General features: G+C 45.0%; 1 protein-coding gene across 1 annotated transcript in view; it reads right to left on the bottom strand.

The window, feature by feature from the left end:
- The window catches only part of BICC1 (BicC family RNA binding protein 1), a 91287-nt gene extending 84991 nt beyond the window's left edge, over positions 1–6296 (bottom strand). The window contains exon 1 of the mRNA XM_066191641.1: positions 5919–6296. Coding sequence (XP_066047738.1) covers positions 5919–6120 — 202 coding nt within the window. The 5' untranslated portion in view covers positions 6121–6296. The remainder of the gene's footprint in view (positions 1–5918) is intronic.
- Positions 6297–12434: the final 6138 nt, after the last annotated feature.

Below are 12434 nucleotides of genomic sequence, written 5' to 3'. Positions count from 1 at the left end.
ACCTGACAAAGAAGTTGGATTCTTTTTTCCTGCTACATCTAAGTTAAAAACCAAATGTAAATGCTATTAGGAAGGTTCCAATTTTCCCACAACTATTTCCTTCTATAGGTTATGCTGACACATTACAAGGAACAAAATATAATAAAAACCACCAACAGGAATCTCACAATTTAGTAGACAAACTCCACATTTTCTTCCTCTAGGAAAAGCAACTGTGGTTAGGACCTAGTAAAATAAAGAGTTAGATACTTCAGTACAAATCTGGTCATAGACAAGACAGAGTTCACAACCCTTAGAGCTTCAAGAGGGACATGGGAACTGTAAACAGGAATATAAATCAACAGTACTCTGAATATTTTAACTTCAGCTGCAAGCAAGGTACACTAATTATTTGAAACACCACAGTACGCTTACTTACATTGTAAAAATTTCTGCCATCGTCACAAATGCACAAAAAAATCCATGGGAATATCAGTAATTCCTGCTTAGCCATTTAAACATAAACCCGGAAATAAATTTAACACTGAACTTGCCCTTCCTGCAGAGACCCCATCATAGGAACATTACAATTGCCTGTTAAGCGGCCAACTTGCTCAAAATTCGTATCTTCAGGGTCCAGCCTCTAATAAAACCATTGTTTGTACCACTCAGAAGAAGCCTGGGTTTCTTAGAATCTCTGTCTTTATTGGCACATTCCAATAAAAGTGCTTTTCTTCCCCCCAACTCCACTTCCCCCAAGCTTTACTTGCCCCACGTATCAATTTATCATCCGCTGCAGATGAAACAAACTAGTGCAGAGGACTATGAAAAGCACTGAAGTAAACTTTTCAACAGTTATGCATTAAGTAGGGAAAATATACTTGTTTAAACACAAGTTTCACCTGATGGATCAGCAAACAAAAGCTGGTTTATCATCCAGGCATCAGAAAGAGGCATTGCATAAGTCCAGTCAAGATCTGACAATGGTCTCAGGGTGACCTTTAGGCAAAGGAATTAATTGATTTACAGTAAGTTTCGCCTGAATTAAACCGTGAAAAAAAGTTATCTAAGTATTTGTGTCACCTCCCCCTAAGAAAAACAGGGCTTGTTCTGGCAGAAAATTACTAGCTGAGCACTCTTCTAGCTCCCAGTGATAGGAAAAGAACAGCAAAAACAGGGAGTAGGACAGGGGAGAGCACACTCAAGGCTGCAATGGCAGGACAGAGCTACACGAGGGCACAACAACGAGCTGCTTGCACTGACTGACTGCTCATACTGAATTTGTGAGACCTTACTGCCTGGAAAGTCATCAGTGATCCACTATCATTTTTAGAAATTGAGTCTACATTACATAAACTCACACTGACATGCTTCCTATAATTCCGGCCCACTCCAGCTGACCCGGGACATTACCAATATATCCAGTACCAAACCCACTGCTATTTTCCAAGGTGCCCACCAGGTAGCAACGCAACCTGCTCCATAAGATGAGCTCGAGAGTAAAACGGGTTCCTGTGCTGCTGAGTGCTCTTCAGAGATTCCTGTGCTTTTCTTCATGTGTTTGTTTATCAATAAATAGTCAGGCAAACATTGAATTACCTCATAAGGGAAAAAAAAAATCCCAACAAAACCAATTAAAACATAGAACAAAAAACCCCACCACCCATAAAGTTTTAGATCTCTAATTAAAACTACCCTGAGGAGTCCCCAAAATGAAAGACGTTGCATTAAAAAAAAATACAAAACAGAGTGAAGAAAAACAGAATTTTAACAAGCAGTTTTGTTCTTTCATGAAAGAGCCATATGTAATACAGGCCCACACACCATTGCTGGCCTTAGACTCTTATTAAAAACAGCATGGATTTGGTTTTTTAGCAAACTACTATCATGTGATAGTGCATTGTAAAGTCACAAAGTATTTAACCGTGAGTGCTTAAACCACACGTATCACATAAAAAACCCTACATCTGCTAAAGAACATGACAAAGAAAAAGGATAATTTGAAATGCAAGATTGGCGTAACATTTTGTAACCAAGGAGACACACCACGCAAGGAAGAAAAGGTGTTGCTTTCTTTGGTTTGGGGTTTTTTTAATGTTCATGGCAAACTTGTCTAAGCCTACTGATTGCTGCAACATCAGCTGATAGATTCTACTCCTTGGACAGCTTTCTTAAGTTTACTGTTCTGCATCTTTACAGTAACACTCAGCTCCTATGGTAACAGGCACTCACACACTAAGTAAATCATCCCACAATATGAAGTCACCTGAGCATTTACCAGAATTTGTGCAGAGCAGCTGTAATTAATTGAGTTACAAGGAAATATCATCTTCTGTCACTGATGAAAAGAAAAGCTGATCTGTTTTACTCATATTGGCCTCCTAGAAAAAAAACACTTATTCTAGAAGTATCTGCCCACCAACAAATGAATAAAGACATGAGGCATAAGAGAGCTTAAACCCCACTGTAAAGACTGAGATTTGTTTATGGGACACAATTCCAGTCATCTATGTGCAAGTAATAAAACAGTCATACAAAGATGATGGACACAAGGAAAAAATGGTTCTTACTTGCAAGGGGTTTACCACAGCTTTTGCAAATTCTGATGCTCCAAACAGAACCATTCAGGAAATATCAATACAATTGTTTTAAAGTTGGGGGAGGAAAAAAAAGAAGGTAGCAGAAGCTTCCTCAAATCTATCAAAATTTTCTGACCCCCTCAAATCAGATTTGATTTCTGCTTCAGATACAACTGGTAGCAAACTACCTGCACCTCCTCTTTTTTGAAAGAGAGCTATGGAATTGTTGCTACAGCACCTCCTGCAGTTACTCTGTATCTCACAGGAAGGTGTCCCAGTCCTCCCATGAGCTATAGAGTCTGCTATTCCCAGGTGAGCCCCACTGGGATCAGCCCCTGCCCTCATGAAACTGCCCACAAACTAGCAAAGGTGGGAAAGATGAAAATAACCACAGCAGCAGCACATACAAAACTCAGCAATGCAAAAAGTAACAAGACCACTGAGCTGAACATGGAGCTGCTGCATATTCTTTCTCCCAGATAGTTTTTCTTACATTTCACGATTAGTACAGTAAACAACAGATGTTGATGAGCAAAAAAAAACACACACCAAGGCACCCCCAAGCAAGAATGAGAACATTTCCTGATAAGTTCCTTCAACAGATGCTCTTTCAAACTTGGCCTTAAAGACAAGTGAACTAAAGATGATCCATTCTCACTCTTCCATAATGTAAGAAAGGTGTGGTAATCACTAGAAGATATTCTAAGTTCTTTAATAATTTAAAAAGCAATTTTTCCAAATGTAAACAAGCTATCTAGTAGCTGGTAAAAGCAAAAGAGGAGCCTTTATGCATCTAATACGAACAAAAAGCTGTATTTATACCTGCCCGAATTAAAAAAAAAAAAAAAACAAAAAACAACAACAACATAAAAAATTGACTAACTTTTGGAAATAAGAAGTCTGCTCATCATCACCTGGATTGAAGCGATGTTTCTCCTCCATTATGCAATTTCTGCATATTTTAAGAACTTCCAATGAAGGATCTGGTATTAGAAACCATAGGGAACACAACCCTACAAATAGTCTAACAGAACTTGGCTCCTGGAGATGGTTCATACTGCTTTCCTTTCCTATTAGGGCAAGTCAGAGCTTCCACTCCCAAAAGACAGATGCAAACAAAAGGTGGGGAGGGTGGGAGAAGTTAAAAAATAAAATCAAGTTTGGCTTGTAATCAGCAGCATAACTGACTCCAAATTTCTGGGTACCAGTTACAGATCCGGCTGCATGATGCTCAAGAGTCTGGTAAGTCAAGAGGCAAATACTTGTAGAGCACAGAGAGGAAACTGAGAGGATACTGACAGAAAGTGACAATGGTAAACAAACAGTTCCGTTTTCTCACAGAAAGAGCTACTATGTTTGCCCCTTGTTTCCAAACAAGCAGTTTTTCATTAACAGTAAGCCAGACAGTTCAGATTTTCACATAATGCCCATTTTTTCCATGTCTAACATAAACTTTCCATCACAATAAGGGTAACTATCTGATACAAACCCTCCCCAAACCATCACCTGAAGAATGCACGCTCTAGACAGGGCATACAGGAACCTCACAAGAAAAAACAGGCAGTATTCTGGTTGCATTTACTCACTATGCTCTACCATTCATGTGTTTTTTACTATTTTATTCCTCTTATAAAGACAAGAAATTAAATTTGAAAAAGGAGCAAAGAAAAATCTTATGTTTCAACACTGGCTACTACTGGGTCACACAGCCTACACACTATTTGTTTTCTGCTTGGGAGCTTTGTTTACCCCTTCGTGCTTACTACCTCAAGCAGTGGAAGAAAGGACTGTGTGAGGGATGAGATAATGGAAATTTATTCGGCTGTTAGAGGAAAAAGTTAAGGCAACCTTCATCTTCTTACAGAACTCCAATTTCTGACCCTTCTCTACCACTTCTTACACAGAAATACCCATGTGGTTTTGGTTTTCAGACACTTTTGATGAGCACATCTTTATAAATAGTTGTTGCTGCTGTGTTCCTCCAAATTCCTTTCTCTTTACTGCATTACATAATGAGATTTTTCAACCAGCGCTAAAGTATTAACTGATTAAAGATTAACTCACCCCCAGGAGAGAGAATCTCAATTAAAGAAAAATTCCAATCACTGTAGTCACCAAGTCAAACCGCAGCCTCTTCAGTGACCAGCCCAACTCACCAGCTCCTGCTCCCCTGCTTGCGTCCACAGCCTCCCTTCCTTCCACTGCTGCAAGGAGGAAGGCAGGTGCCCTGACAGGGGATGCTCACGTATGTCGGGAGCACCTAAAGTTTCCTTCCAGTAAGTGACTGGAATGACCTCCTTGTGACACGCCACGTGAAACATTTGTCAAGGGTTTGTTTGTTCTGAAAATGTACACAAATGCGTGAGTTACCTTGTTAGTGTAGCATTATTAAATGTTTACAAAACAGTCGTTCCAAAGCAAAAGGCGCCCTCTTGAAACCACCAGCGTCTCTTCTTGTTGATCCAGACGCGCCTTGAGATTCGACACGGCAAGGCCTGAAATTCACCTCGGTTCTCACGGGCTCCTCAGACCAGAGAGCCGGGAATACCCCGGGGGAATTATCCCGCTCAGCAGCATCCTCAACTGGTTCAAACCTACTCATGTACTCTTTAGCAACAAAATCAGCAATTACTACTCCTGTTTCGTCAAAAGCTGCCTACGTAACTTCCACTGAGAGCAGATAATTCAAAACATACTGGGATAAAATATGTAGCCTCAAGGAAAGAAAAAAAAAACCAACTTCAAAAAAGCCCCAGAAAGCGGAGCCAAGGGCCGAGCCGGTCCCACGGCGGCGGCGGCCGCTGTCAGCTCTGCGGAGCCGTCCCCGCTGCTCCGGCCGGGACGCCGGGCTCCAGCGGCTCCCTGCCCGCTAGCCTGTTCCTCGAAAGCCGAGAGCCCGCACCGCCCTGCCCGGGCGGGATGTCACGTCTTCACGGATGGAATTCGGTGGGACGAGGACCCTCGGAGGCGCAGCCCCGCGGCGCGGGACGGACCCGGGCAGGGCTGGGCACCGGCACCACCCGCGACGCCGGGGCCGGCCCCGAGGACACCCGGGCTACGGGGCCGGGGCGCTCGGCTCCGCTCCGGGGGCACAAGGAGCCGCTTGTCCCGGCACGGCGAGAGCAGCCCCGGCCCCAGAGACCACGGCAGCGCCCGGAGCCGGGACCGGCCCACGGGGCTCCCGCCGAGCCAGGCCCGCGTCCAGCGCCCCGGGAAGGGGCTGACAGGACGGGGCTCCCGTTCCGGCGGGGAAGGGGGAACGGGGACAAGGTACGGCGGGGGCCGGGGCCCCCTCTCGCCCCTCCCGGCCGCCGCCACCGCCCCGCGCCCCTTAGGCACCGCCGCCGCTCCCGCCCTCACCTTGGAGCATGGCCTCCAGTTTCTTCCTGTCCACCCGGAATCGCTCCTCGCCCCACTCGGGGCTGTGCAGGGGCCGCGGCGGCCCGGCCGAGTCCTCCTCGGAGCCGGGCGCGGGCGAGTCGGCGCTGCGCTCGCTGTTGGAGCCCGGGTCGGAGAGCGGCTGGGGCAGGTACCCGCTCAGCGGGTCGCACTGCGCCGCCATGGCGCTGCCCGGCGGCCGCCGCCCCGGGCCCCACTCGGCCGCCTCCCCGCGGGACGCTATCTGCCCCCACAGCCGCCCGGCCGGCGCATCCCAGCCGCCGCCGCACCGAGCCCCGGCGCCGCCCGCCTCTGCCCGCGGCTCCCCGCCGAGTGAGCGCGGCCCCGGCCCGGCGGCGTCCGCGGCTCGGCGGCGCCCCCAGCCCGCCCGCAGCCCGCACAGCATCCCCACCTCCATTGGGCCGCCGCCCGCCGGGGAGGGGCCGGGGATATCCCCGGCGGGAGGGGGCAGCGCCGCGGCCCCGGCGGAGGGCGGGGAGGCGCGGAGGGAGGGCGGGGAGGAGAGGGGAGATGCCGCCGCCCACGGCGGCACCGCCCCCGCCTCGGGGCGCTGGGCCGGGGTCTCTGCCAGCTGAGGTCCCCTGCCAGCCGGGATCGCCCTGCCGGCCGGGATCCCGCCGCATCCGGCCACCCCCGACCCTGTGAGAGGGTCGGCAGCCACCGTGCGGTGCCGGGCGACACGCAGGACAGGCGGGTGGCGGTCCCGAGTCACACGGTGCCCGGAGCCGATCCCGAATCGCGCGGGTGCGGGCGGCAGGGACCGGCCCGGCTTTGCCGCGCGTCCCGCGGTCACTGATCGGTGCCGTGGCCGGCACGTCCCCCGCCGGGGAGGGCGGCCCTGGCTCCCCGCTCCCAGGACGTTTCGCTGCACGAAGCCTCGAGACGGAGAAGAGCCTTGTGCTGCACCACAAGAGGCTGGGTTACACATCCCTCACCTTCCGGCCGAACTGTGTTTATCCACACCCAGAATCCCAGCTGAATGTACACCGGCACAGTTCAGACCACTTCACAAACAGTTTGAGCCCCGAAGCACGCAGCGGTGTAGAGGAAACATCAGCACGAGCTGCCACACTGGCCTGGTGGCCGCGGTGGCATTTTGCCGTTCCCGCAGCCGGACGCTGCCCGGGGGGCCCATCACTGCCCGAGCGTGACCGAACAAATCACCTGGACAAAGAGTGAAGCACGCACACCCCACTCTCTTTGGGTCTGCCTTGTTTGTACTGAATCAGAGAAATCCTTTCTGACAAAAAAAAAAGTTACGTACCACATACTCCAACAAAAGCTTTCTGTTTGAGTTAATCACTGTTTTCTGCTGCTTTCCAGTCTGCTAAAGAGATGATCCAGCAGCGCTGGGTCTGGAATCCCACAAGGTATCCTACACTGCAGTACTGCAGATGCCTGTCTCCTCCAGAGCTGGAGCATCCATGCATTTATAGTGGTTACTGCATGCACTCTGGATGCCAATACAAAAATTACAGCTGATATGACGGTGAACTCACCTCGTTGATAACATCAGCTTGAAGATGCTAACATTTGTTATGAGATTTGCTGGTACTCCAGGCAGATGGGACCTGCACTGTGCCCAGTCTCAACATGCACTCATTTTTACAGTTCCAGTTTGGGCTTACTGCGCCTTCACATATTTCCCACTTAGTTCCACGACAGTATGAATTCTACAACACCCATGATTCCAGTTGTGCATTATGTGCACAGAGTGAGGCATTCTCAGCCTCTGCAGACGGTAGCCAGCAGCTTGCAGGCAACATAGTGCTCACAAGGTTCTCTGATACTTCCCATGGCCCCAGGAAATAAAGTGTCTAAAGTCAAAAACACTAGAACAAAATATGAATGTAGGTCTTGAAAACAGTGCAATCTCCCTTTCCCTTAATATTTTCTTGTCGTGTGATCTCACTTTAGGTGTGCGGGGCAGTCTCGGGAAAGACTGAAAGTATTTCAAAGTATATCAAGCACCCTTTTTTTTATTTTTTTGGTGGATGAAAAAGTGAACATTTTTCTTATCAAAACAACTTGCAATTCAGTGAAGTGTGCCATCTCACCCCAGACCAACACCAGCTGGAGCTGTGTGTCTTGTAGATGCCAGGACCTGTGAGTTGCACAGTCCAAATATTCACAAGTTATGAGTGTTGACAGCACCAGTTACAATCCACGACAGCTACAGGTGCTTAGTTCCTCTGAGCAAAACAATTATTTGGGTATTTTCCACTCATAAATTAGTGAAATTGACAGTCAGAGATTCTCAGGGTAGGAAGTCCAGGAGGTTCCTTTCCTTGTGTTTTATCAGTTCCTGCAATACAGCCACAGAAATCTTCTTTCTCATCAAGAGTTAGTTGAACCCAGAAGTAATCTTTTTTTCAGCAGCCATAAAAAATATAATCAATCGAAGACCTCTTAAAACATAATTTTGTCCACAGTTTAGTTTTTATTCACTGAAAAGAACCCTTTCTTAATGTGCTTTCAGATTAAAAAATAAGAAGAAAACTCTTTGATTTCCTATTTAAATCCATATAAATGCTTTTAAAAGGATACAGTGGTTAGGCATTATTATTGGTAGTTAAATTCAATACTCTACCACTTCAATCGAATAAATGACATTTTATTTTCCTAGTATATTGCAGAGGAAAAATAAAATGCCTTTTACACATAAAACTTGAACTAAGTAGAAGAACACATTTGTAATGGCTACATAACATTACATGTGGATAAAATTGGGGAAATGGGTGGAAGCTGGCAGATCCAAGATCAAATGGCTAGAAAGAACATCAGCTGAAGTTGACTTTGGCATATGTAATTTACGCTGGCCATTTTTTTCTGGGGCCAATAGTTTGATCAAAGAAAAGAATAACAGGATCTTTCTCATTCTGGTGTACCATGTCTATTTTGCTACATTCTCTGCCTCCTTTTTTCATCCTGGTCTCTTTCCCTCACCTCACACACACATACACACAATATCTGCAAATCTCAGAAAAAGCAAAGCAAAGCTGAATAGGAGAATGTTTCATTGTCACACTCAGCCTCTGTGCAGAGTCCACATTCATTGGGGTGAAACAGATCCTGGAATGGAGAGGAATTTCATGAACTGGGTGATCTACTGTAATAAGTCCCACATGTTTGGGACAGCACCAAGTCCCCAGAGCGAGAGTGGTGCAGGATCTCTCCTGAGAAGGGCGTGCCCTTGGCCCTGGGGATGAGGAGTGGGAGTCACCATGCAGGGAGCACCACTGGATGTGTTCAGGTCTGCCTTGGGGCCGCTCCCCATGCATGGAGCTGATGACTGGGTGTGTCTGCTCTCCACGGGCCCAGGAGGTAGAAATTAGATATAAACAGAAGAGTAAGACAGCATAACTTACCATTAATACAGCACCAACTGCATTGCAGAGCTTGCATGTATTTATTGTTCTTGGTCTCAAATTTCTCCAGAGCACCACGATGAAGCAGAGTGCTCTTTTCTGTAGTTCCCTGAGCTGGGTGAAAAAAGGGCAGTTTAGAAAGCTGCAAAGTGAGGGTGGAGAAAGAGAAGGTGGCACGCAGATTCTTTCATCATCTGGAGTATCTAGGAATGTTTTTCTAGAACGAGTGCTGAATTTGGGGTTTGTTATTTGGGAGAGGTTTATTGCTGGTGAAAATTAATGCTGGTGGTGTTTTGAAAGGTTTTATTGCATTCACTATTTTACAGAAGTAAGAGCCTATAATATTTTGTCTTTCATGATGTTATGCCATATTCCCCAAATAAGTCCCATTAACTTAAAATTTCTCAGAATAATATAATGTGGCTTCCAGTGTTCTAAAGTACTGTGCACACACCAGAAAATAAATAAAACATCTTCTACAACCCTTACAAAAGCTTCTCCACCCCTAGAAATTCCCCAGATAAATTCTTTTTCTAACCAAAAGGGCAGAGAGATTCTGAACCATCTTTTTAGTGATACAAAATCATGGAACCACTAAAAAAATGATTGAAAGAGATCACAAAAAGGTTATCTCGTTCATCTCCTGTCTATGCTGAGTTCATTCCTGATAGATATTTGTTTATTCACTCCTTTACAATTTCTAATGATGAGGTCTTCATGACCTATCCAGGAAATTCCTGTGCTTCACTTACCATCAAGAAGTATTTTCTCCCTTTAATAAGTAACTTGAGTTATTCTTGCTGCAACTTAAAGCTATTAGTTTTTGTCGTGTCCACCATGGACACATTGAATTAATCATTTCTTCTTTCTATCAGACTTTGATGCTTATGAATACTTTTATCAAGCATTGATTAATCTTTAAGAGTTACCTTCATTAAGCCAGATACTCCTAAGTCTTTCAGCTCAGTCTCAGAGGTCGTATTTCTTGTTGGTCTGCAACAAACTCTTTCCATAGTGAGCTACATCCTTCTTGAAGTACAAGCACAAAACTGGAGAGAATGCCCCAGCTGAGGCCTGACCCGTGCTGGACAGAACTGCAGGATCTTACCAGCTGCCTCACAACCTGTACTCCTGATTGTTTGTTTTTATGCAGTGCTTATCCTGTCTGCATGGCATTGATGAGTTGTGTTGATGAACTGTAACCCCCAGGTCCTTTTCTGAAAATACCATCGTCCAGCTCATTGTTCTTTGGTGTTTTTTGGTGTTGAGTACTGTTGCTCAGCATGGTCTCCTGGTCTTGTCCCAAATGTATTTAATCCTGTTTTTTCTTTAAAATTATGTTCCTGGTTTTTTGACATGGATTTGCACTAGTGCTGTACTTCTGCAGCTTCAGTTTTTATGCCCCTCAGAAGCATGCCTTCAGTTTTCTCACAGAATCACCAATGGAACACAGAACAGATATGGACCCAGGGTAGAATTTCTGTCTATTTTGATGCATCCTTCCATCCTAATGGTCACAACAGCTCTGTGTGGAGATGCTTATCACACATTTTTATGTCATTCACTGCTTTTGCTGCATATTTATGGGAATGTGACAGGAAACAAGACTTAAACACTGCTGGAGTCATGAGTTATGGCCTCTGCTGCTGCTCCCCTGTCTGCAGACATTCCTGGTTTGTTACAGTAGCACATTAGTCTGGTAGGATTTATTCTTGTCATAGCTAAACTTGCTGCGTATAACTCTTGTGATTAGGTTCCCTTTTCCAATCACCTGTTCCAATTACTTATGTTGCTCCAGAATATTTCTGGGAGAAGAAGCTAAACTGACTAATCTAGAGTTTATTGGTTCCTTTCCTGCCTTTTTTACAGACAGTCACTCTATTTGACCTTTTTTCAGTTTTCTTGTACCTCACCCATCACCAAAGGATTTTAAAGGAAGCCATTAATGGTTGTGAGAATGAGCAGGGAAATAAATACAGCTTTGGTGGACCTGACTGAAAACCATTGGATCTTGGCTTAAAAGTCTGACGGATCACACATGAGCTGTTAACATTTGGTAACATTCAATGTGCTGTACAACCTTATATATATACTGCTATTTATTAGAGCCACCCAGTTTTAAACATCTTAATCTCTAGAAGATTTTTCAACAGATGGATTATGTGAACCTTGTCTTTTCTGAAATGTTAGGAGAATTAGAAACAAATGTACAAAGCTCAGAAGTCCAGGAATTTTCACTCTTGGAAAAGGCACGGGCGTTTTCTGGCGAGAGCGAAACCTGTCTGTTTTGGCTCTCAGAAGCAAAGTCATAGTTCACAGTCTAAATCTAATTAGAAAACACCATAAAGAGAGATTTAAATACTACCAATTAGAAAAAGGAAGTTGATATTGCCTAATTTTAAAGGAGAGTAATTAATGAATAAGAGCATGAATTAGAATTTAAGAATTCTACTTCTTCACTCTAACGAACCAAAAAGAGTGAGAGCAATAATCCTGCGCCGGCAATCTCCTTGTCCTGACAGGTAACATCCTATGTTGCTGTCAAAGGAACCGCATCACGAATCTATAAATAAAGAAAAGTTGGTTTCTAACCTAAATCCTGAATTTGATAACCATGTTCTTTCCTTATTTAAGAACAGGAAAGGTTCTCTCTCTTCTTTAGAAGCCACTGGAAAAAAGCTCTCCTGGATTAAGAAAAATATTCCTGTTTTGAAACTTGCCTCTTTACACTGTAATCTTCACAGGCGATTTTTAGGTGTTTTACATTCTTTCTGTTCCACTCACATAAAGTGTCAAACAGGAAAAAGTGGTTTTGTTGAAGGAGAGGGTATCTGAACTACATACTGATGTAAGTTACAATTGAATGGAGTTAATACTTCGATTTAGACTAAATATATACTGAAGTCCTTTTTCTCTGTCTTCCTAAACTAATAGAAATAAAATTACAGACAGGTAAAAATGTTTTCTGGATTTAGGTTCCAAATGGATCAACCTTTTTTATTAGGAATTTTCTGGTTATTTTTGTTTGCTATTACTGGTGTATGATGTGGTGTACATTCTTCTTAGCACCCTGCATAGCTAAAATGATGCATTTAAAAAAAAATCTGTT

Source organism: Chamaea fasciata, unplaced genomic scaffold (genome assembly GCF_029207755.1).
Source record: "Chamaea fasciata isolate MVZ Bird 193981 ecotype frontalis unplaced genomic scaffold, bChaFas1.0.hap1 SCAF_9, whole genome shotgun sequence".
Taxonomy (NCBI): Eukaryota; Metazoa; Chordata; class Aves; order Passeriformes; family Sylviidae; genus Chamaea; species Chamaea fasciata.
Note: the sequence above shows the minus strand (reverse complement) of the source record. Positions and strands in the feature narration are given on the sequence as shown.